This window comes from Rousettus aegyptiacus, unplaced genomic scaffold (genome assembly GCF_014176215.1).
Source record: "Rousettus aegyptiacus isolate mRouAeg1 unplaced genomic scaffold, mRouAeg1.p scaffold_m13_p_1, whole genome shotgun sequence".
NCBI lineage: Eukaryota > Metazoa > Chordata > Mammalia > Chiroptera > Pteropodidae > Rousettus > Rousettus aegyptiacus.
Genome location: NW_023416284.1, coordinates 20,450,445 through 20,472,907, shown reverse-complemented (window position 1 = coordinate 20,472,907; position 22,463 = coordinate 20,450,445). Strand labels below are relative to the sequence as shown.

Sequence of the window (22,463 nt, the reverse complement as noted above, 5' to 3'; positions counted from 1 at the left end):
AAGGTGTGTTTCTTCTAGAAGCTTTAAGGGAGAATGTTTCCTTGCCTTTCAGCTTCAGAGACTGTCATCATTCTTTGAGTTGTGGTCCCCAGCCAAGCAATCCCACCGCTCTGACCTCTGCTTCTGCCATCACATTTCCTTCTCTGGCTCTCCTGCCTCCCTCGTTTCCTTATGAAGACCTTTGTGATTATATTGGGCCCATCCAGATAATCCAGGATAATCTCGCCATCTCAAAATCCTTAACTTAATCACATCTGCAAAGTCCCTTTTGCCATGTAAGGTAATATAGTCACAAGTTCCGGGAATTAGGATATGGACTTCTCCTTGGGGGGAAGGAACCATTATTCTGCCTACCACAAAACAGTAACAGAAATACCTCTTAGCTAATCTTGCATTCGTCTCTATCTTATTTCTCCAGTCTGTCCTGCAAGGGATCTTTATAAAATGTGAATCTGGTCATGACTGTTCTACCTTTAAAAACTTCCCAATTCCCCAAAGCCCACTGAATAGAACCCACAGCACACCCTACTCTCTCTCTCTCTCACCTCTTATGGCTTGCTCCCAATGTTCTCTCAGCCTGAAATGTCCCACACCCCAGAGCAAAATCGTCTGTATCCTTCAAGATCGTTTTTCACAGAAACCTTCATGATCCCTCTAGCTGGAATCCAGTTGCGAGTCCCATGTCTGCAGAAATTGCCTGTCTTGTCATCTCACAGTGCTATGCACCAGCCAGACAGACCTGAGCTCAAATCTGCCCAGCCACAGGCCAAACTCTCTGCACCTTACATTCTTCCATTAAAAAAAATGCAGATAATAAAGTAGTCAACTCACATATTGTTTGTTGTTGAATTAAATGAGACAATGCATGTAAAGTACTTAGCACAGTGCTGGCACACAGTACCCAATTATAGTTAAACAGTAGCAGTTGTTATTAAAAATAGCAGAGTAAATAAATGAATGAGGTATTCCCTCATTCATTTATTTTACTCCTTTCCCTGGGCTTTCAATACCCCCTTAATGATCCTTAATATGCTCCAAAGCCTAGGACATTTTTAAAAATTGAATAAACCTTACATTTTGCATATTTATGTGTAGTCTTACTTGCTTTCCCTCCTGTGGTATCCATGCTTGGTCAGAATCACTGTAGGGATTACTGGTAGAAAAGGAAGGCTGTTCCTACACTCCTTGCCAGGTGCTCTGAGCACATCAAACCTTGATAAACTCTGGTCTTCTTGAATCAAAGTGAATTTTTGGCCACACAGAAGCTTCCTCCAGAGAAAATATGGTGGCTTCCCCACCCTCATCCCCACCTCCATGAACTTTGTGCTCTCGGAGGCACCACCTTGTCATTCCCAGTCTTGTGACTCTGCTACTGTGTGGTTTTGGGCTGGCTGCTATATATCTTCCTGAAAAATGGGCATAACAGTTCCTGTCTCCTTCAAGGTCAGGTACCTTATAGAAGTCCAGTGCAGAAATGACGAATGAATGTTAACATTTTTTGCGAGGTAAAAGAGAAGAGATCAAATTTATTACCAGGGAGTAGAGAAAGAGTTGCTATGAGCCTGTGGGGAAACGTAGTTGTTTCATAATCACACCCTGGACTAGAGGTCCAAAGAGGCCCTTGGAGCGAGTCTTGCCAGGGCTTCAGAGATTGCTTCATAGAGGGTGTAGATGAAACTTTCACACACCAGAAAGCTGTAGAAGTTATTTCCCTGTCCAAAAGAAGATCATCTCTTTTTTTCCTGACTTATAAGTTTGTTTTCTTCTTATAAAAATAGTATGTTTATTATAGAATTCGTTACAAAAATTTTGTTTAACTTTCAGAAACTTTATTTTCTATCAATCTTATTTCCATTTTGTTTAAGAGTTTGTGGCATAACAGCTTAAAACCACTCAGTGGTTATTCCTACGCATTCAGTGGCCTGAGCAGTGGAGGCTGCAGACCAGTCTTCGGTGGCAAGCTGAGCACTGGTCTTCAGTACGAAACTGCCGATTAGGCACAGAATGCACTTGTAACGCCTCCAGACCAATCTGTGACCTTGGGTTCAGTAGCAATGTACTAGGGAGCTGGAGCGGTCCATTTACCCTGAAATTCCTCCTTGGTCCATTACATAACTTTTTGAAAATACAAAAATGCACAAAAAAGGGAAGAAGCTCCTGTATTCACACTATATAGAGATCATTACATTTTGTCGTAACCGCAATTTTGTATCCCGTTTGGTGAACATTTCCCAAGTGATTAAATACCTTATACAATGTGGGTATTCCAGTATGCAAATTTGTTGCAATTTATTTAACCAATCTCTTATTGTTCAACTTTTGAGATATTACTTTTGTTTTTTTGGTTTGTTTGGGGCTTTTTAGCTGTTAGAAGTGCTACAATTAATATTTTTGTTACACAAATCTTTACACATATCCTCGATTATGTCCTTTAAATTCCTGGAAGTGGAATTGCTGGACCAAAGGATATTTGATATATATTGCCAATTTGTCTTCTAAAACTGATTTCACCTATTTACATTCCCACAGGCAATTTCATTGGAATCACCGGAATTGCCGGTGTCGTTAACTGCCGAAAGCTTAACCAGAGCTCCCAGAGGGCCTCTAGCCTTGCTTCACCTTTTCCCTCCCACTTCGCACACTCGCTGCTAGCCGCACGCCCCCTTCTGTCCATGATTGCCCGCCCCCCACTTACTCCAGCACCGATTCTGCCCAATGAAAAATAGCCTTCCCTAGGATCTCCGCGTGATTGGTACATTAAAGTGTCCGTCCGCTCCGGGGCGGAAAAACGGGTCTAACAGACGTGGCGGCAGACCAGTGTAAACGGCGAGCGGGGCGTGCGTGCCGTGCGTGGCGCGCTGCCTTGGAAGCGCTGAACCTGAGAGGTGTACAGGCGGCTTGAGCAGTAAGAGTCTACCGCGGCTATGGCTCCCAACGTTCCCGCGGCCGAACCGGCCACAGAGTGTCCTAAAGGCATCCGGGCCGTGCTGCTTGGGCCTCCCGGGGCTGGCAAGGGTACCCAGGTGAGCTGCAGGGTCGGCCTTGACGGCAGAACCCATGGAACTGCAAGGTCAGGGCGGCCGGAGGTCTGGATCGCCCCGGAGGGGAGCGGTGGGCCAAGGCCTGGAGGGGGTGCGGGCTTGGCTGGCTTCTCAGGGGTTCTGGCAAGGCGTTTGGGGGAGGGTCCAGATTGAAGGTGGGGAATTCTGAGTTAGGATTAGAGTTCTTGAGGGATCCAGGCATCAGGTGTCTTGTTAGAAGGTCAAAGGACTGATTAGATCCCTTAAGGGGCTAGAAGCTGAGAGGATTTGAAGGGTAGGGTGAGTCCTGGACTGTGGCCTTTGGATTACAGCCTAAGTGGAGGCAGGAACCCTAGACTCCCTATGATTTGGGAGTGAATTTCCCAGGGTTACTTTCTAGATACTCGGGTAGGGGAACATTTCTTATAATGATTAATGATTGAAGGTGGAGAAACATCTCGGGCACGTGGGGCAGAGTGGGAGCTGGCGTGTGCTGGTAGTTAGGAGTATTGCTGCTAAGGGAAGTGAGGTATGACCTGTGTGCCATTTAAGCAGGGGAGTGGGAATGGCAGAGGGTACCTCAGTACAGGTAAGAAGATAGCCCCAGAGAGGTCAGGTGGCTTTCCCAAGTTATCAGAGTTGACTTGATGAAGCCTGGGACCTCAGAAGCTCTGGGGCTTCAGATAATTAGAGGCTGAAGTTACCTTCTGCCCTAGCAGACTGCTGGGTCTCACTTGGTTTCTGGGATGTCATGGGCCCATAGATCAAGGTTGGGATTTATAATCTCATTTAGGATTTGGAGGCACATAGGTTGGATTATCAGTATCTCCTTCCTGCCTGGGGTCTCGCATTACCCCCTAGACCCCAGGCTTTTGCTTGATGTTAGGTTCTAAAAAGGGAATTTCTGAAAGTCTGAGCTTCTGAGTGATGGGGGATCTGGGGACTGCTGTGTGCCTACTCTTCTTTTCCTACATTTGCAGAGTCTTGGAAAAATGACCATCTTGTCTTACTCTTGGGAATGCTGTGGCACCTAGCACATTACTTGGCTCTTGATGGAGTTACTGGGAATGGATGGACACACATTCCTGTGGGTAATGAGAAGCATTGCCTGGGGGATTCAGTTCATTTCTGTGATGTTGTTTTTTGGCTCTGGCTACTAAGTCTAGAAGTACCACATACCCTTTTCTTTCTATAGCTGGACCTGGTTCCTCCTTAGAGCTCACTGTTACCTAATCCCCTTGTCCTCAGCAACACCGATGCCTCTTTCCTGTTGCTACCACCCTTATTTATTAGGTAACCTGCAGTCTTAAGAATGTTTAATCCCAGGCTCTGCAAACTTTTGCTGTGGGTATAAACAGGGTAGCTCAAATGCATGGATTATTTTTTTCTGAGTTCATTTTGAAGTTAATAATTTCAGTAGTTGTGAATTGTACAACCCATCCCAGTGCCGAGACAATGGCTTTATAGTCTAGCAAACTTTATTATTCCCAAGCCTCAGCGTTCTCACTTGAAAAGTGAGGATAATACATACCTACTCATTAAACATTTCATGAGCACCAAACATTGGAGATAGAGCAGTGAATAAGACTGATAAGGGCTTTGCCCAGGTAGACTAACAGCTCACAAGGATTTTGGAAGGTTATGTTACATATGTGTGTAAAACACCCATAGATAGCTAGATGACAACCTGGCACATAGTAGGTGTTCAATAATTATTGACTCCCTTAGTAACACAACTTTCCTTGACTTAGATGTATTTCAGTGTAAAAGGTGATATATTCAGGAGGTTTCGAAGAAAATTATGTTTATTAGCTGATTTATAAGGGTGCAAATATGGCGGGAGTTGGTCACAGAAGGCTTTGTGGAAGTAGAGGAGATGTGATTAGAGCTGGGACTTGAAGAAAAGGTAAGATTTACAGAAGTCACTTAACCTCGATGCACCTTTCTTTCCATAATTGTAACAATTGGAATACTGATGGTTGTAGTTTTATGGAGTTAAAAAAAAGTGTTCGTAAATCAGAGATTGGGAAATGGCAGCCTACTGCAGCATTTAGCCCGCAGACACACCCTAACCTTATTATGAAAAGTTTGAATATGCAAAAGAGGCTGAAATGGTGTAATGAGCCCCCATTACCCAGCCTCAGCTACTATCAGTTGGTAGCCGCTCCTCCCATCCACTCTCCCTTCACAAATTATTTTAAAGGAGCTCTTAGATATCATAATATTTCATTCGTAAATATTTCAGTGTATATCTCTAAAAGATATTTATTTTGCGAACAAGTACAATATCCCCTAAAAAATTAACAATTTTTAATAGCAGTCAATGTTCGCATTCCCATTTGTCTCACAGATGGGATCATTGTGAGTCTCTTAATGTGCAGATTCCTTTCTTTCCACGTCCCACTGCAGTTGTGTGTGTGTGTGTGTGTGTGTGTGTGTGTGTGTGTGTAAGAAACTGGGTTGGTTGGTTGTCCTAGAGGTATTCCTTTTTTGGGGAATTTTTTATTATATTACCATGGCATATTTAACATCTTCCTCTTTCCTCTCTATTTCCTGTAAATTGGTAGTTTGATAATACACTTAACCAGATTCAAGTTCAAGTTTTTGGCTCAACTACATCGCAGGTGGTACTGTGCTGTCCATTAGGTATATCATATCTGCTTGTCTCTGGTGTTCATTGCCTGGGTCCAGAAATACATTGAGGGTGGCAAAATGGTAGTATTCTAATTATATCATTCTCTTTTTTTTATTAGCTGAAATATTTCTGTGAAAAGACACTTCTCATCTACTATTTGGTAAATGGTTTATATAGAAAATGCAGGATAAATGCTTGATTTGTTCCTTTTATTCGTCAGCTTTCAAAATAATAAGTTGACTACATGGAGTTTTCAGTTGTGAAATTTCACTTAAAAATCCAGAGCTCGTTTCTCTTGAGAAATCAGATCTGATGGCTCTGGGCCTTCATTCTGGCCTGGCATGCAGTTGGCTGGCGATGCCACTTTGGATAATTTATGTGCTCTGCTGTCTCCTACATAACCCTCTTCAGTGCCTGTTGCTTACATTTGACCCACTCCATCCATTTGCGTTGCCTCCCTGGCCACTGTTGGTAAACGTTTGTAATCTTTGATGTAAAATCCCTAACCTGGGTTTGCGCCTAGTGCCTGCTCAGTAATGTTTGTTTTCTTCCCATTAGTATATCCTTTTATACCTGCATAACTCAGTATTTTATGTATTTTATATTGGCACAGCTCAGTCTGTTTCCTATTAAAATTTATCATTTTAAACTAAAATAGTTAAACATTTTAAAACTACCTGCTTTTGCAGCAACATAATGATATTTAAAACATTTAGAATACTCGAATTTGTTATTTCATTTAAATAACCTTACTTCCCTGTCTGTGGTTGGATATTCCTATAGTATGGCTAAAAATGAGGTGTGTTTTGTGTTTTATTTATCAAGTCCTTCACTGTTTCTTTCATGTGTCCAATTTATACCAATTCTTCAAGGCCAGGCACACTTAGGCAATTAGCTACCATCTTGCAGGTCAAGCTCTGTCAGTTATGTCAGTGCAAAGATATTTAAAACAACTTTGTGAGACTCACACTCTTATTCTCCCTTTTACAGTTAGAGAAACAGAAGTTCAGAGGGCTTGTTCTCTAGGTCAGTGGTCTCCAGTCTAATGCCTGATGATTTGAGGTGGAGCTGAGGCCATGGTGCTGGTGCTAGGGAGTGGCTGCAAATACAGATGAAGCTTCGCTTGCCCACCCTCTACTCACCTGCTGCTGTGCAGCCCAGTTCCTGACAGGCCACAGACCAGTACTAGTCTGTAGCCCAGGGGTTGGGGATCCTGCTCTAGGTTACATAGCAAGTGATTGGCAGATCTTGCACCTGAATGACTCCAAGGCTGCTGCTCTTTCTGTTGTTATCTGCTGCCCTAGGTTAGATTTTTCTTCTACCCCATGAATGTTTAGTTGGATAAATTTGGTGCTGGAGATGCAGAGAACAGCCCTTGCCCTCAAAGGGATGTAATATTACAAAATAGTCACCCTTTGCTTGGTTATGTAACAGACTCCCCTCCCCGCCCCCCAGCCAAAGACCTTATATGTGTCCTCTTATTTAAGCTTACAACCCTAGGAAATTGGTCCTGTTGTTATCCATGCCTTATTACAGGTAAACTGAGGTCCAGGGGCTGTATCTTGCCCTGGGATGTACATAAAGTAGCAAAGGCAGGATTTGAACTCATGGCTGATTCTTGATCAGCAGAGACACCATCTTACATTGCTGCTATTAATTTAGGTGTAGAGGCAGAAATGAACATGCCTGCAAACAGTGCATACCAGTACACGTACCACATGAGAATTGGCAGATGAGTGACTCTGACAAATGTTAGGATAGATCAAGAACTGTAATTTGTTACTCAGCCATAAAAAAATGCATTCATACCATTTGCAACAACACAGATGGACCTAGAGGATATTATACTAAGTGAAATAAGTCAGACAGAGAAAGACAAATACCATATGATTTCACTTATATCTGGAATCTGAAGAACAAAATAAATGAACAAACAAAATGGAAACGGACTCACAGAGAACAAACTGGCGATTTCCAGTTGGGAGGGAGTTGGGGGATGGGTGAAAAAGGTGAAGGGATTAAGAAATACAAATTGGTGGTTAAAATACAGTCACGGGGATGCAGCATAGGCAGTACAGTCAATAATACTGTAGTAACTATGTATAGTGCCAGATAGGTAGGTACTAGACGATTCAGGGGGATTACTTCATAAGTTATATAAATGTCTAACCACTATGCTGCACAACTAAAACTAAAATAATATTGAATGTCAACTCTAATTGAAAAATTTAAAAAAGATGTAGCAGTAAAAAAAAAAAGTTATAATTTGTTAACAGTTTTCTATTCTTCTTCATACCCACCCAGTGATTTTGGTACTAATGTCCCAAATTTATAGATAAGGAAATAGTCTCCAAGAATCTCTGGTCTAAGGTTACATGGTAAGTTAAGAGGCAAAGCTGAATTTCAAACACAGGTCTCTATGCTTCCTCTCCCCCTCCCCAACCCCCGTTGTAACCATTTCTCATAGGTTCCTATGCTTTTTAAAAACTTTTTTATTGAAGTATAATACATAAAGGTGCACATATCACAAGCAAGCAGCTTGATAAGTTTTCACAATGTGAACACATTTGTGTAGCTTACACTCATATCAAGAAACAGAACATTGCCAGCACTGTGAAGTCTTCCTTATGTTGTCTTCCAGTCAACACACAAACACAGACACACACACCCCTGCCTTTCCCCAGGACAGCCACTAAGGCTTTGTGGGTTGTTTCATTGTTTGAAAAGGCCATGTCATGGACAAGAGCTAGGCCTTGACAGGTTTGAGTTATTTGTTTGTTTGGTTTTTTGGTTTTTTGTTTTGAATTTTTATGAGTTTGTCTACATATGCCAGGGAGCAAGACCTCAAATGCTCTCCAAGCTCAGTAGTCTTGAGACCACGTGCCAGCTATGTGATCTTGGGCAACTTAGTCTCCATATTTCATTTGTAAAGTGCAGATAAAAATAGTTCCTACCTCATGGGCTTGTTATGTATTATGGACACTAAATACTATAAAACAATGCATGGAAAAATTGCTTGGCATGTTGCAAACACTGAAAGTTAGCTGGTGTTGATATGACTTCTTGGAGGAAGAAAGGATAATTAGGGAGGTTTTTTTTTGGTATGAGGAAGTGCTCCGAATTTGGCTACAGGGAAGGGTAGAACTTAGGCAAGTAGGGGGAAGGGAGAGGGCATTCCTGCATGGAGAGACTTAAGGGACGGGGACTCATACACAGAGCATCTGTTTGCAGTGGTGCACACCGTACAGAAGGGTACTCGAGGTAATTTGAAAAGCTTAGGAGGTTTAGAAAGTCGACTGTGGGGTCACTGAGTGCTAGGCTGAGATAATTTGGACTTCCTCATTGCACTGGGCATACTGTGAAGACTCCTGAATGTGCATGTTGAGGGGTGGGGAGAACATGTCCAACAGTATTTTAGGGGTTTCCAGCTGCACATTTAGGAACATTAGAGGTGGAAACAGGAAAGACTGGAGGCAGAAAGATGTATTTCAGGTGAGAAAACAAGTGAGTTCAAGATTAAATCTGAACAACTTATAGTTTCCCTTTATTTTCCTAAATGTTAGACACTGCTAGATGTGTTTGATTATATAATCTTATTAAATCGCCACAGTAGCTCTAAAAGTGGACATGGTTGGTTGTACTCTAGGGATGAAGAAAGTAAGGACTTAAAAAGGCTGCATAACTTGTTCAAGGTGATATAGCAAATAAACTGTAGATCCAATTTCCAACCCAAATCTGGACCACTATAAAGCCCAGTCTTGTCCCCACTGCCCCAGGGCTTTGCAGACTATGCATCAGAATTCCAGGGCCCTACATGAGTACTGTGCAGTCATAAACTTAAGGGTGGGTCTGGCTTTGTACTTTGAGCAAGTGCCCCAGATGATTGTGATAACATGCTGAAGTTTGAGAACAGTAAACCCACCATTCTTCCTCCTAGTGGTTTTAGCAGTTTTTACCCATCTCCTTCCAAAAAAAGTCCATCCCCCTTTCCCACAGTAATGAGACACAAGTAGCTCAGCTTCAGCAGCAGAGCCAGGCCTGGAAGCTTGTTAAAAATGCTGGTGCTCAGACTACCCTATGGAATCATTCTGCATTTGAACAGCAACACCCACCCCCACCCCATGGTTTGGAGTAGAAGCATTGCTCTAAAGCATAAGCTTGAAGTGAGGGGAATATAATAAAGTTATTTCATCAGGCTTCTATGGTTTGCAGTTAAAGAGTAATACAAAAAAAAAAGAAAGAAAGAAAGACAGACAGACAGACAGACAGTGGAAGGAGGTCTTTCATTAATGTTCAGAGATTCCGAGAAGTTAAGTAGCCCAAGATCACACAGCTGTTGAATGCTTTAGCCAGGGTTCATGTATAAATCTGTCTGACTCCAAGGTCCATGCTCTTTGCAGCCCACCACACTGACTTCCAGGCAGCTACAGAATCCAATCATCTGGAATAGCACAGTAGAGTACTGTAGTTTTGGGGAGATTAAAATAGAACAGGTTCTGTACTAACATCTCTTCTCTCATATTTTGGTCAGTCTTTCCCCTTAAACAAGTCTCACTGTCAAATTTTTCACCCAAGTTAATTTCAACACCCAAGGGGAAAGATTAACAGAAAAGCACAGGTCTCTGGATATGTGACCACCAGGCCAGCCTGGAGGACCCGAAGGTTTTCTATTGCCCAGAGGATCCTGGCCTTCACTGGTTTTTCCAGAGTGCAATTTTTAGTGCCTTCATAGCAAAATGTAACCCAGATGAGAAGGCATTAAAAATGAGGTATTTTCTTTGCTTGAAGTCAGTCATTGCATGAATCACAAACCAGAATTTGCTGCACTGAGCCCCATCAATTAAGCTTTTATTGTGTGTGCTCCTTAGAAAACGCCCAGGGAACTGGTTTGGATAAGGATCCAACCCTACTTTTTTATAGAACAAGTGAACCAGAAAGCTAAGTATTAAGTTCCTTGAACTGATTCTATTTCTCATGAGTTCTGCAGGGTTTTTTTTTTTTTCTTTTGGGGTGGGGGCAGTTGCCACTGCAAAACCACTGGTAAACTGTCCAGGGTCTTTTCCTGTCCTCGTCTTGTTTTGTTCTGATGTATGGTCCACCAAACTGTGTCTCCTATTCAGGTTTCCCGGGCTCCCAGCAGGGTTCTTGGAAGCGGCATCAGTGTTTTCTTTCTGTATAAATGAATGTGAAATCGAGGCAGGGTTACAGTAACAGCTGACATTCACCGAGCATTTACTATGTGCCTGGCCCTGCATATGCAGAATTCTGTGTAATCTCATCAGCACACTGGTGGAGGCGCATTGCCATCTCCATTTTACTTAGAGGAAATGCAAAACTTAGAAAGGTGATATAATTTTTCTCAAGTCACATCGCATGTCTATCTAGTCATTGGTGGACCTGGAGTCTGAAGCCCAGGCAGTTTGACTCTCAAGCCCATGCTCTTAACTAAAAGCTATACTGCCTCCTAAAACTGATATTAAGTGCTTACAGTTTGCCAAGTGCTCTTTGTATATATCTCATCTGATCTTCATAGCTACTTTCTATGATGGAGCCTTTTTGCCCTCATTTTAAACAGATAAGGAAACCAACCCTCGGAGAGGTTAAGTGATTTGGTCAAGATAATGCAGCTACCAAGTGACAGGATAGGGAAAGAAATAAGTCTGCGTAGGGGAAACCTGTGTTCTTCATCTTGCCACAGCTGCCTGTCAGGCCAGTGGCCACAGCACTTGACAGTCACGTTCATTCCTCTGGCAAATATTCAACACATTACATGCCAAACATTGTGCTTTAGATACACGAACTCCATTAAACATCACAGCAACCATGTGAAGTATTGATACTGCTATTTTAATCTTCCAATCTATAATGGGAAACTGCGGCCTAAGTGTCACTAGGCGTCTAGAGGAAATAGTGATAATAGCTAATATTTATGATGTCTTCCTGTGTGCTAGGTGCACTGTTTTAAGTGCTTTACACATATTATCTCATGTTATCCTTACTATAAGCTTATAATCATTATATGTTAGTTTATAATATAAGGTACTTTTATTTCTGTTACAGGCAAGGAAATAGGTATTTGCCAGAATTCATAGAGCCGATAAGCGGCAGGGCCAGGTTCATACCTAGGAAGTCTGACTTGCAGTGGTAACTATCTTGGTTTTTGTCTTCCCCTCCACAGGCACCCAAATTGGCCAAAAACTTCTGTGTCTGCCATCTAGCTACTGGGGACATGCTGAGGGCCGTGGTGGCTTCTGGCACAGAGCTAGGGAAAAGGCTGAAGGCAACTATGGATTCCGGGAAACTGGTAGGTTTGGTGGTGCCAGTAAACGCTGATATTCCTCAGAGTCTAGATCTACATTGCCTAATATAGTAGCCACATGTAGCTACTGAAATTAATTTAAATTCAATTTAGTAAGGCCATATAGGTCATGGATAAGAAGAGCTAGGGCTCTTTTCCTCATTCTCACTTGTCACATTTCAAGTGTTTGCTAGCCAGCAAGATATAGAACATTTGCATCATTGTAGAAAGTCCTGTTGGGCAGCCCTGTGCTACAGGGCACATTATATAAACTTGTAGAGTAGCAAGTTATTTGGTTTGTTCTGAATTAATGGCACTTATTTTACTTACAGTATTCTTGAGGTACCTTTGTGCTGATGCATTTTGTAATATACCCAATTTTTAGAGCCAAAAATGCAACTCCTATTCCTAGGCCAGAACTCAAGGATGTATTCAAGGGAGGACTCAACAAGCCACTGAGTGTTTTTGAATCTACTTTTGTGTCTCTGTTCTGTGTCTCTAACAGAAGAGTTGCTTGGCAATTGACAGAAGTCATCCTTCCTATTGGGAGCTATAATAGTATTTTCATTTATTTCTAGCCCAGTTAATCTGATTGGACAAATGTAATCTATTAAATCTTCTAAATATTCTTTGATTAGCACCAGAACTTAATTGTAACTGAGTTATTCTGGGACTTGGCCTCTGGGAATCACCTTCAGAAGTCATTTTGTGCCTGGCCCTCTGGTCTTTTTATATCTTACTTAGCATGTTGGTTGGGGAAGCGGTGGGCTTTGCCTCCATCCCCAAGTTATACTTTCTGTCAGGCTTTGAGATTCAGTAACTCTATCAAATGGTACCCCTGCCTGCCCACTTGCCCCTTGAGAGGTAGATATTTTGGACTTTGAGTCTTGGCAGAAGATCCTATACTGAGAAAAAGTTGTGATGTGGCAATGACATTACTTATCTCCAGCCTTCACTTAGTTGCAGAGCTTATACTTTGTCCCCAAGTTCACAGCTGGTCCCGGGAGATAAGTATATTAGCTACCCAGATGGGCAGCCTTCACTGTAATACTGACAGAGATCTTTTCTTTCTATGAAGGCCCAGAAGAAAAACCAGTTTGAGAACTAGGAGGGCTCCTCATTAGGTTTTTAGAGAGGCTCAAAGGTTTATTGGACTGGCTTCTCAGTTCCTTGGTTCGAACCCAATCTGGCTGATTCAGTGAACTTCTCTGTTGCCTCATGTTTAGATTGGCCTGGGTCACTTTACTGTGAGCCTAATCAAAATCATGAAACAGAGAAAGTTAGAGCCTTTCTGCAGTCTGGTCAACCCTCATTCTCTCCTGCAGCAATCACGTTATATAGACACAAACTAGTGGCCTTGGATTTGGGCTAATGTCACCTAGTTAATGGATTTAAACCTAAGACTCTTTGTTCTTGATTTCCAGGTGAGTGATGAAATGGTAGTGGAGCTCATTGAGAAGAATTTGGACACCCCTCCATGCAAAAATGGTTTTCTTCTAGATGGCTTCCCTCGAACTGTGAGGCAGGCAGAAATGGTGAGTGGCTGGGTTTTGTATCACCATTGCATGGTAATGAACTCTGGCCCTTAATCTCTTAATTCCTTAAAGGAAAATGAGTCTGATCAAGCTCTGGTAGTTTAGGCGGGCCACACACTCTTTTACAGCTTGATGACCTCATGGAGAAGAGGAAAGAGAAGCTTGATTCTGTGATTGAATTCCGCATCCCAGACTCTCTGCTGATCCGGAGGATCACAGGAAGGTATTTGTCCCCTGTGGGCCCCTGCTTTTCATGCTTCCTCAGAGCTTTGTCAGACCATGGGACTGCTCTTGCCTCATCTGAGCCATGAAGTTTAGTGCCATTTCAACATGGATTGATCTTATTTGGTGACCTCTGTTCAACTGGTGATGTGGGACAGGGATGTGGAAAGAAAAACAAGGGATTTGAAGTCAGACAGCATCTCCATCCTGTTACCCTTTTACCCTAGGCAAGTGTTTTAACCTTTCTCAAAGCTGTTTCCTTATATTTAGAGTAGTGTTAAAAATTGTGGAACGATCATGCTTGTTAGAAAAAATAAAGTTTCAGAGCCTTGCTTATAGTCTGTGCTTAGGAAATATTAAATCTTCACATGTGTACCTCTGTTTTAGTGCTTTTTTAAAATCTTCAGTTGGAGTTGCCATACCTTGCTGTAAGCTCTTTATTCTAAAAATAATATGACCATCTGTACAAAGTTTATAAAATGGAGAGAAAATTTGCTCATGGTACAGCCACCTTAGCCAAAAACACTTTTTTGTGTGTGTTTTGTTTTAAAGTGCTTGTTTCTCTGTAGTAGTCAACATTGAACACAGAAATGCTTCTGCATCTGCAGCTTTGTTCTAAGAAAGATCACCACTGCTTTGGGCTATAGTTTCCTCTACTCTATTTCACTAATCACTCTGTTATCTACTTGTGCCTTCCAGAACTATGTTGGAAGCTCTTAACTGCTAATAGAGCCTCCCATTCTCTTCTTTATTGAATGCTATAGCTCTTTTATCCCTCGGTCATTTTAATGGAATCTCAGGAAGTCGATCAGCCTACATCAGGGAACCAGACATCTACGACCATTATTTTCAATTGCTGTATGATATTTCATAGTAGATGAACCATCATTTACTTAACTGTTCCCTTATTGTTACATTTGTGTTTCTTCCAGTTGTTTGCTGTTAAATTGATGCTTTGGCCATCGTAGTAGATAGAAATTTTTGGATTTAATTTAGGAGAAACTGTTCTTACTGTAAATTTTATTACTTTGATTTCCTAATGAAGTTGAACATTTTTCCGTGCGTCTGCAGTCCATATCTTCAAGGAGAAAGACAGGCATTTAAACAGACAGAATGAGTGTTATAAGTATTTTCCTGTAAGGCTATATTAGATTCAGTGGAGTCCACCTTATATTAATTTTCTTTTCAAATGTCCAGGTTTTATGTTTTGAGCCATTTCGTAAACTTCTTCAAAAGCGCAGGAACTTTTTGTGGAATTTTTTTGCGGAATTTTTTTGCATTCCCCCTGGCACAAAGTAGACAAAGTTGATGTAGGCTGAGAAGTGGTAGGGGTGACAGGATGAGACATCATCACCAGGGCTGGGGGCTCTCACACCAAAGCAGTGCGAGGTGACAGCAGGGCCTTTGATTCAATTGGTCTAGCCGCTCGGGTGCCCGCCTTGTGTGTGACACAGTACTAGACAATAGGGCAGGGGACTAGGAGAGGATATAGAACAACATGATGATCCCTGTCTGTAACCACAAAGAGTCTACAGACCATACGCAAAACTTGGGCTGTTTAGTGCAGTAGGAAATCCAAGCTGCCTAGGAGACGTGCAATGTCAAATGTGACCTTCCTGAATAGAGAGGATTTTGGCAGTTTCCCAGAAGGGAGCAGAAGCCAGAATGAGTATGGGTTGAGGGAGGGGCTCTAGCTGAGGCTAGTGGCAGAATGTCTAGAGTTGGAAGAATGGTCTTGGGGGCTAGGTGGTAGAATGGGACTGATGGGAGCTAGACTGGGGAAAGTCTGCCAAGGTGAAGAGGATAAACATGAGTCAGGAGCCATAGGCTGTTCTTAAGCCATGTGGCAAAAACAGCATTCTAAGAACATTAGCTTGGTTCTGGCACACAGGCTAAGTTGAAAGAAAGGAGAAACAGACAAGGACCCCACTTAGGATCCCGATTGTGACCCACATGTAAAGCGATCAAGGCTTTTAACTGGTGTTGACTGGTGGGGAACAGAGATTCTAAAGAACTAGAGGAATGTTGTAGAGGACGAAAGAAAGACTCGGTCTCCCAGTTTGGAAGTGAGTGGTTTGGTGTGACCCTTCCCTCACAGTGGAGGAAGTGGGACAGGCCAGATTGCTGTTTTCCAAGTTCACTCTGCAGATCAGTGACAGAGCTGGGACCAGTAGTCTGCATTCTGCCTCCTAGTTCACTACGCTGATTGTTGGAAGACAAAGAGTCAGGAACTAGTTGGTTTAATGTGGCTCTTTCCTAAATCTGACATAAGGACCCCACTGTAGATATCTTCTGAATTAGCTCAGACGTCACTTCTAATAATTTTATGAGTCATTATTTTATTTCTTGAGTTGGTATGGTTCAGTTTGTGTTCAGTGTTGGCTCACTGGTGTCCTAATTACCGCCCCCATTTCGTGGATCAGAATATAGATGTCTAAGGTGTCGTACTCAAGAGTAGTTGTGGCTGTAGATTCCCAGCCCTTAGGCCTCCGCATCTTCACCGCCAGGTCCAGGCCAGGCTCAGGGATGCCTAGAGCTGTTTTGGTTGGTACCTGAGACCAATTCCATTTTAAGAACTCAGAGACTGGGCTTTCTTTCTTTTCCCTTCTGGGAATGAGCCTTGTATTCCTCTTAAAATGATGTTTGTGAGTGGGGAAGGAGCAGTGTGCTATCCGTAACTAGAGGGCTGAGGGAATCCGGGAGTAAGCAAGAGATGTGGAGAGGAGAGAGTCGCATTTGCTGCTCTGTGCCCTCTGCTCTCCAGAAGGTGAAATTGTAGGGTCCGCATCTCATGCCCCGACCATTCCCAAAGGGAAAGCTATAGCTGAGCTAGTGGCCTGTGCTCTCCCTCTCCCTCAGTCTCCCAGTGGTGCACCAGGTGATCCCCTCCAACAACTCAAAGAAGGGCCGGGCCCATCCTCACGTTACGTGCTTGCAGTCGCAGGCCTACTCAGTATAACTAGTTTACTCTGCCATCACCTCACCCCCTCCCCAGTGGCATAAATGGACCACCTTATGCTATAAATGAACCACTTGGCCTCTGAAAAATGCAGTCATTAAAACGCAACATCACATTTAACAAACTTGTGGGTTAGTAGTCTAACACACATTCCAAACTGATGTGCTGAGATATTAATTCCCTTAGCCAGCAGAGCAGCTCGGCAGGCCTGGGGTGGCCATACCTTCCCTAGAGGAGCAAGCCCCCAAAGTACTGTTTCTGTGCTTGCCAAGAGGTGAAATGTTGGGATGCTCTGGTCTAATAGACCTCCTTGAGGAGAGCAGCCATCGATTAAATATGCAGACCTTGGTTGCCACAGAATTGGGAAACACGAGCTTGAGCAAGCGGGCCCTGGCTGTTGAGCCATGTTTGGCCTGCCTCCTTCCCTTCTTAGGTTTCTGGGCTTCTGTGGCAAAGCCTCTTCCAATCAGGACACGGGCTCCTTGCCTAGGAGGACATAGCACAGATGTGGCTACCAGCCAAAGAAATGCTTCTTCCTGGGCTCTTTATTCCCTGGCTTGTTTAATAAATCATTTTTCCATCTGCCTTGAATATTGCCCTCTAATAGTTGGTCTCTCTTTTACCTTTGTAATCACAAAGGGGTGCTGCATTGTCGGGTGGTTTTTACATCCATAGGATATATTTTTCCAATAGTGTCTTTCTGAGTTTATAAAACACTAGATTGAAAAATAAGATTAGCTTCTCTGTCCCTCATAGCATTTTGTATGCATCTCTGTTAAAGGATTGTCATGTTTATTGTAGTTATTTATTTCCACATTTGTCTTTCCCACTGAATTAATCACTGCTTGTGAGCCAGGATCTTGACTTATTGCTCTATAGGCCTTGGATTTAGCTTAAGGCCTGAATCAGACTAGACTTTTAGTAAATGTTTGTCGAATGAACGGGTGAATAGAATGAATGGCTGTATGAGACCAGCACCAGAGTTCCTCTAAAATCCTGAAGTAGGTAGGTAAGCCAGCCTCTTCAGCCAGATGCTTATTTTAATATTGGGTCAAAATAGAAACACACTGTAGTATCACCTGGTTATTTAAACGAGATGCCTAAGCTATGTTCTCTGCGGGGCTAAAGTGGTTGCATCCAGCTTCTGTGTTTCTGCTTGTCATCTTGGACACCCCCGGGGTTTAGGATACCTTCAGGCAACCTGACTTGTATGCGTGTGCTGTCTTTTAGGCTGATTCACCCCTTGAGTGGCCGTTCCTACCACGAAGAGTTCAACCCCCCAAAGGAGCCCATGAAAGATGACGTATGTAAACACAGGACAGTAAATGTCCTTTTCTTTCCTTCCCCTTTCTTCCTTTGCTTTTTCTTTTTCTTTGATTTTTCCATCTTTCTTTTATTTCTATCAATATTACTAACTTAACAATGAGAAATACTACCGTCATGTAAATCACATGGGCCGTGGCTCATATGTACAATGAGTGTCTCTTCAGGTAGTTCGCTGCCTGACCTTTAGGTGCCTACCAGTGCCAGTACTTCCCAGTGCCCATTTGTACCCGTCTTTTGTTCAGAGCAGCCCCTTCCTAGCATCATGGCAACCGAAATGGTTAACTAATCAGGAGAAGGCTGCTTGGAAGCCCAGAATTAAAGCCAGTGTGGGAAATATAGTACTGAAGAGAAGTTTGTTGACCTGCTTCAGAAGAATGTCCCTTCCTCTAGTGAGTCTACTGTGCCCTACAGATTCAGAATATTTTGGCTAGATTAACATTGCGAAGTTTTTAGGACAGTCTTCATTTACTTGCCAGTGTAAAAGGAAGGGCCTCATACATGTTCACTGCCATAAATAGTCCATGTCATCTGTTTTAGAACATGCAGGAATAATGAGAATTTCTTGGATTTACCTTAGTCCTATGAGACAAGTTCACCCTGTCATACAGATTCCAACACCATCATATTAGTCACATTTGGCAAAGTCAGTGATTCTGCCATTCTGAGTTCTTTCTCACCTCACTTGCTACTTTCAGAATGTTGATGGCTGACACCCTAGTAAAAACACAAAATATGTAAACAATTAAGATTGTAATGGCTAATACACCACTGATTTTGATGTATTGTGCTGTTCTCAGGGGCCTCTGTCTTTCTTGCTTCTGAACCTAAAAGAGTATATCGTCTAGACTGATGAAAAGCCTTGTTTGTCTTCCTCTCACAAGTCCCTTTCCTCACAGTTGCTGCTCCCTGACTTCTCTGGATCAGTCGGTCTGCTCCTGGGACCAACTTGCTGGGAGTAGTAAAGTTCTTCATAGTTCTTTATTGGAGAGGGTCTAGATTGTCTTTCTTTCCCTCTGACAGACTTTGGGATCAGACAGTATCTCAAATCTGCTCTGGCATCGTATAAGGAAACCTTGCTAACAATCTCGGTCTTTTACTGTCCTCTTCCTGTTCTCAGATCACTGGGGAACCCTTGGTCCGCAGATCAGATGATAATGAGAAGGCCTTGAAAATCCGCCTGGAGGCCTACCACACTCAAACTATCCCGCTGGTGGAGTACTACAGGAAACGGGGGATACACTCTGCCATCGACGCATCCCAGACCCCTGATGTCGTGTTTGCAAGCATCCTAGCAGCCTTCTCCAAAGCCACATGTAAAGACTTGGTTATGTTTATCTAATGTTGGGTCCACAAAGGAATTGCTTTCTTATTTCTGTCTCTGCTGAGGGAGTAGGTGGGAATAGCAGAGCAGGCAGAGAGAAGCTTCCTCAGGTCAGCAAGAATATCATTCGATGTACTGATTAAAAAAAGCACTTGCTTAATGTATCTTTGGTATATGTGCAACTCTCATCTCATCTGTGTGTGTATGTGTGCATGCGTGCGTGTGCACACGCATTGGTATGGTATGTGTATACTCTCCTACTTTCTAAATTACAGGCAGGGTTGCCTTATCAACCATTTACTTCTTTTGCCATATTCTTGATTTTATTTTTCAACCAGAATAAACTGAGGTGTCTGCCGGTTACCCCAATTCCTTGGTTTTTATTCTATCTCCAACAGCTGTTTAGAAGTCCAGTGTCAAGTGTAGTCAGACAGAGCCTGAGTTCCTAATGGCAGATCGTTGGCAGGGAATTCTGCTTATTTCCTAGCCTACAGTAAAAAGACATATGAGTCAGTATGTGGACAGAGATCATTGATTTTTTTTCCCCTAAATGGAAGTCAGAAGGTACTTACATTACAGATTCCAGAAATTACTGGGAGACAGTATCACCGTAGAAAGAGCCAGGCCAAGTTGGAATATTTTTGCAATCTGCATCATGATTCTATAAAGTAAGGAACATTTAGGACCTGTGTTTGAAAACTGAATTGTGGCCAAAGAATCAAATCAAGTGAAAGTTCCTTTTGAATTCAGACTGTCTTCTGAACAAGGAGGCTGGGCATCTAAGAGCAGCCAATCCACTTCCCCAAAGTAGATTTTGTTTTAATATTAGTTTTTATTTTTGTTTTTGATGTTTGCCTTTCTTTCCAAGGATGAACAAAACAATGATTTGGAGATGGTCTATTCATGGATTTGTTTGATTAGAATTTATTCAAACCTGGTCACTCTCTAGGATATGAAACCCAAGTCAGATGTATACCTTTTAAACTCAGATGCTCTCCCTTCCAGATCCAATTCTTTATCTTTTATTTCACGATTGTGGTGGCCACAAACTCCCCAAGAAAAGATCACCCAAAAATAAGACCACCTATGACAGTAATAAATTTTTATGCCTAACCTCAGCTCCCTGGCTATTAAACATTTCCTGGATTCCATGCTGTGCCTTTTGGTCTCTAGTTTGATTTGTTGTAAACAGATGAATTAATAGATTGCTAGGAGGGACCACAAAAATAGCGGTCTCTGGAAAAACCATTAGAAAATCAGTAGCAGGTCCAGTAAATAATGTTGTGTGCCCCAGCGTAATCTGCTGACTCAGTGCAGTGACTCTAAAGTGCCCAGTCCCCATCTGACCTGAGCTCTCCTGCTGTCCTGTCCTCTGTCCACCTGGAAGCTGGGTGTGGGTATGTGGCCATCTTGCTCCCCTCTTTGTCTGGTTCAAGTGAGTGTCTGCTGGCTCTGCTCTGCCTTGTTTCCCTGGCTGTAAACTAACTCCACCCAGTCTGGTGTGGTGTGTTTCTGGGAAGCACATGACTTCTGGGAATGGGCAAGGAAAAGGAATGAAATCAAAACTGTCAGCTCAGGCACTTGGCCTCAAAGACAAGGTCCTTGAATGTTTGCTGATTGAATATGCATGATCCTTGCTAAAATTTTTGTCATCCATCCCTATACATTCACATGTGCACACATGCACACACATGTGTGTGATCTGTGGGCTATTGGTGAAAACTAGAAGATTGTAGGGGATGCATTTGTCTTTCGGGGGTGGTTAGAATTTTGTTTTTACTTCATTTAACTCCAGAGCTTTAACCTCAGCAAGCACGAGAGCTTTCACCTGGCAGAGAAATGTTATGTTTAATGCATTTGGTTGCTGGGGCATGCATGCCAGCCTCCTCTGATGTTTACTTAGTTTTTAAAAACCCATTTTGTTCTCTCTTGTTTCCTCTCTATTTCAGCCTAGTAACAGAAGGCCAGGCGAGACTGCACCACTGCTCATCACCCCGCGGCGTGATCCCTGCTCTTAGGTGCTGGGCAGAGGGGAGGGGTGGTCAGGGTAAGCTTGGAGGGTGAAGAGTGGTGAGGGGCTCAAGAAAAATACTGGAAGAGCAGCAGTGTTGTAGTGAGGCAATTTCTTTTATGTACAGTAGGAATCTTAAAAAGCATAATTAATTTTTTTTAAAAACTGGAGGGTATAAGTAGAAATAGGGAAGTACAGTACTATTTCTAAGAAATCAAGTTTTCATTTGCTCTGGACTAGTGACAATATTTTTTAAAGCCAGCGCCCTAAGTCCTCAGCTTTTCTCTCTGAACCTCATGGGTTGCCAGCCAAGCAATGCAGGAAATCAAACTTGCCCTGTGTGTCCTATGGCTAGGGACAAGGAGGGTTTGACTGCTGACCCTGGTTCCCCACACCATGGGATCAAAAAATCATCTTTACATTTGAAAGATGTATGGGTTATGCTCATGGGGGCAGAGGCTCAACAATTCAAGTTTACAGAAGTCATGGGAAGGGTGAGGCAGGCTGATCTCACTCCCTTTCCCGACTTACCACTGGTCTACCAGCCCACCTACTCTCATGAGTAAGCTGTCAGCGACCACCCAACGTATGGAACAATCCTACACTCTTGCCTTCTTCCATCCACGATGTGTGAAGGGACCCTTTAAATAAATGAGCAAGTGTCCTAAACACCCTCATCCAAAGATTGTCCTTCCTGTCCTCAAATCCTGTGACTGGGATCACTCAACAGCACTGTGATGTATTATTTTTCAATGAGGTGCCTTTCTTAACTGACAAAATGCTGCCTTGTTTAGCCCCTAAATCAATAAAGTATGTAAAAGTTTGTATCCCCTGTTGTGGCATTTTTTTGAGAAGATCTGGGCTAGTAAAACATCACTGATTTCTAGATCTAACTTGGAAGCCCCTTCTTGGTGGTCGCTAGAAGCCATGAGGTGGGATGGTCCAAGTGTGTGCACATGAGATGAGACGGCACCCCCTTGACCTTCAGCTAATACGTAGGCTTTTCTTGAGTCCAAGGACAAGGCAGCTTGGTCCAGTGGAGGTAGCGCTGTGCTCGGAGTTCAGGGGATATACAACAAATATCATTTACTCTGCGCCTCTTGTCTGGAAAGAAAGACTGGCAGTGTCGCCTTCTC

General features: G+C 42.8%; 1 protein-coding gene and 1 long non-coding RNA gene across 4 annotated transcripts; one reads left to right on the top strand and one right to left on the bottom strand.

Moving 5' to 3' along the window:
- The first annotated feature begins 2,843 nt into the window (after positions 1-2,843).
- AK2 (adenylate kinase 2) lies at positions 2,844-22,154 on the top strand. Of its 3 annotated transcripts, XM_016150514.2 has the most exons (7): positions 2,858-3,023; positions 11,834-11,959; positions 13,378-13,488; positions 13,617-13,711; positions 17,900-17,972; positions 19,113-19,308; positions 21,266-22,154. In XM_016150514.2, the coding sequence occupies exons 1-7, from the start codon at positions 2,925-2,927 to the stop codon at positions 21,268-21,270; spliced, it is 705 nt and encodes a 234-aa protein (XP_016006000.1). In that variant the 5' UTR covers positions 2,858-2,924; the 3' UTR covers positions 21,271-22,154. The 3 variants fall into 3 exon arrangements, with proteins under 3 accessions (XP_016006001.1, XP_016005999.1, XP_016006000.1); XM_016150513.2 differs by lacking the exon at positions 21,266-22,154 and having other exon boundaries at positions 2,853-3,023; positions 19,113-19,481; XM_016150515.2 differs by lacking the exons at positions 13,617-13,711; positions 19,113-19,308; positions 21,266-22,154 and having other exon boundaries at positions 2,844-3,023; positions 17,900-17,971.
- On the bottom strand, positions 19,618-20,791 carry LOC107513614. Its single transcript, XR_001597585.2, has 3 exons — positions 20,664-20,791; positions 19,889-19,977; positions 19,618-19,804 (listed from the first exon to the last, which is right to left on the bottom strand). It is a non-coding gene; the product is annotated as an uncharacterized LOC107513614 (long non-coding RNA).
- Positions 22,155-22,463: the final 309 nt, after the last annotated feature.

Coding starts and splice junctions, on each gene's coding strand:
- AK2 (XM_016150513.2), top strand. CDS start 2,925: ATGGCTCCCAACGTTCCCGCGGCCGAACCGGCCACAGAGTGTCCTAAA. Junction 13,712..17,899: donor ATCCGGAGGATCACAGGAAG/GTATTTGTCCCC, acceptor GCTGTCTTTTAG/GCTGATTCACCCCTTGAGTG. Junction 17,973..19,112: donor AGGAGCCCATGAAAGATGAC/GTATGTAAACAC, acceptor TCCTGTTCTCAG/ATCACTGGGGAACCCTTGGT.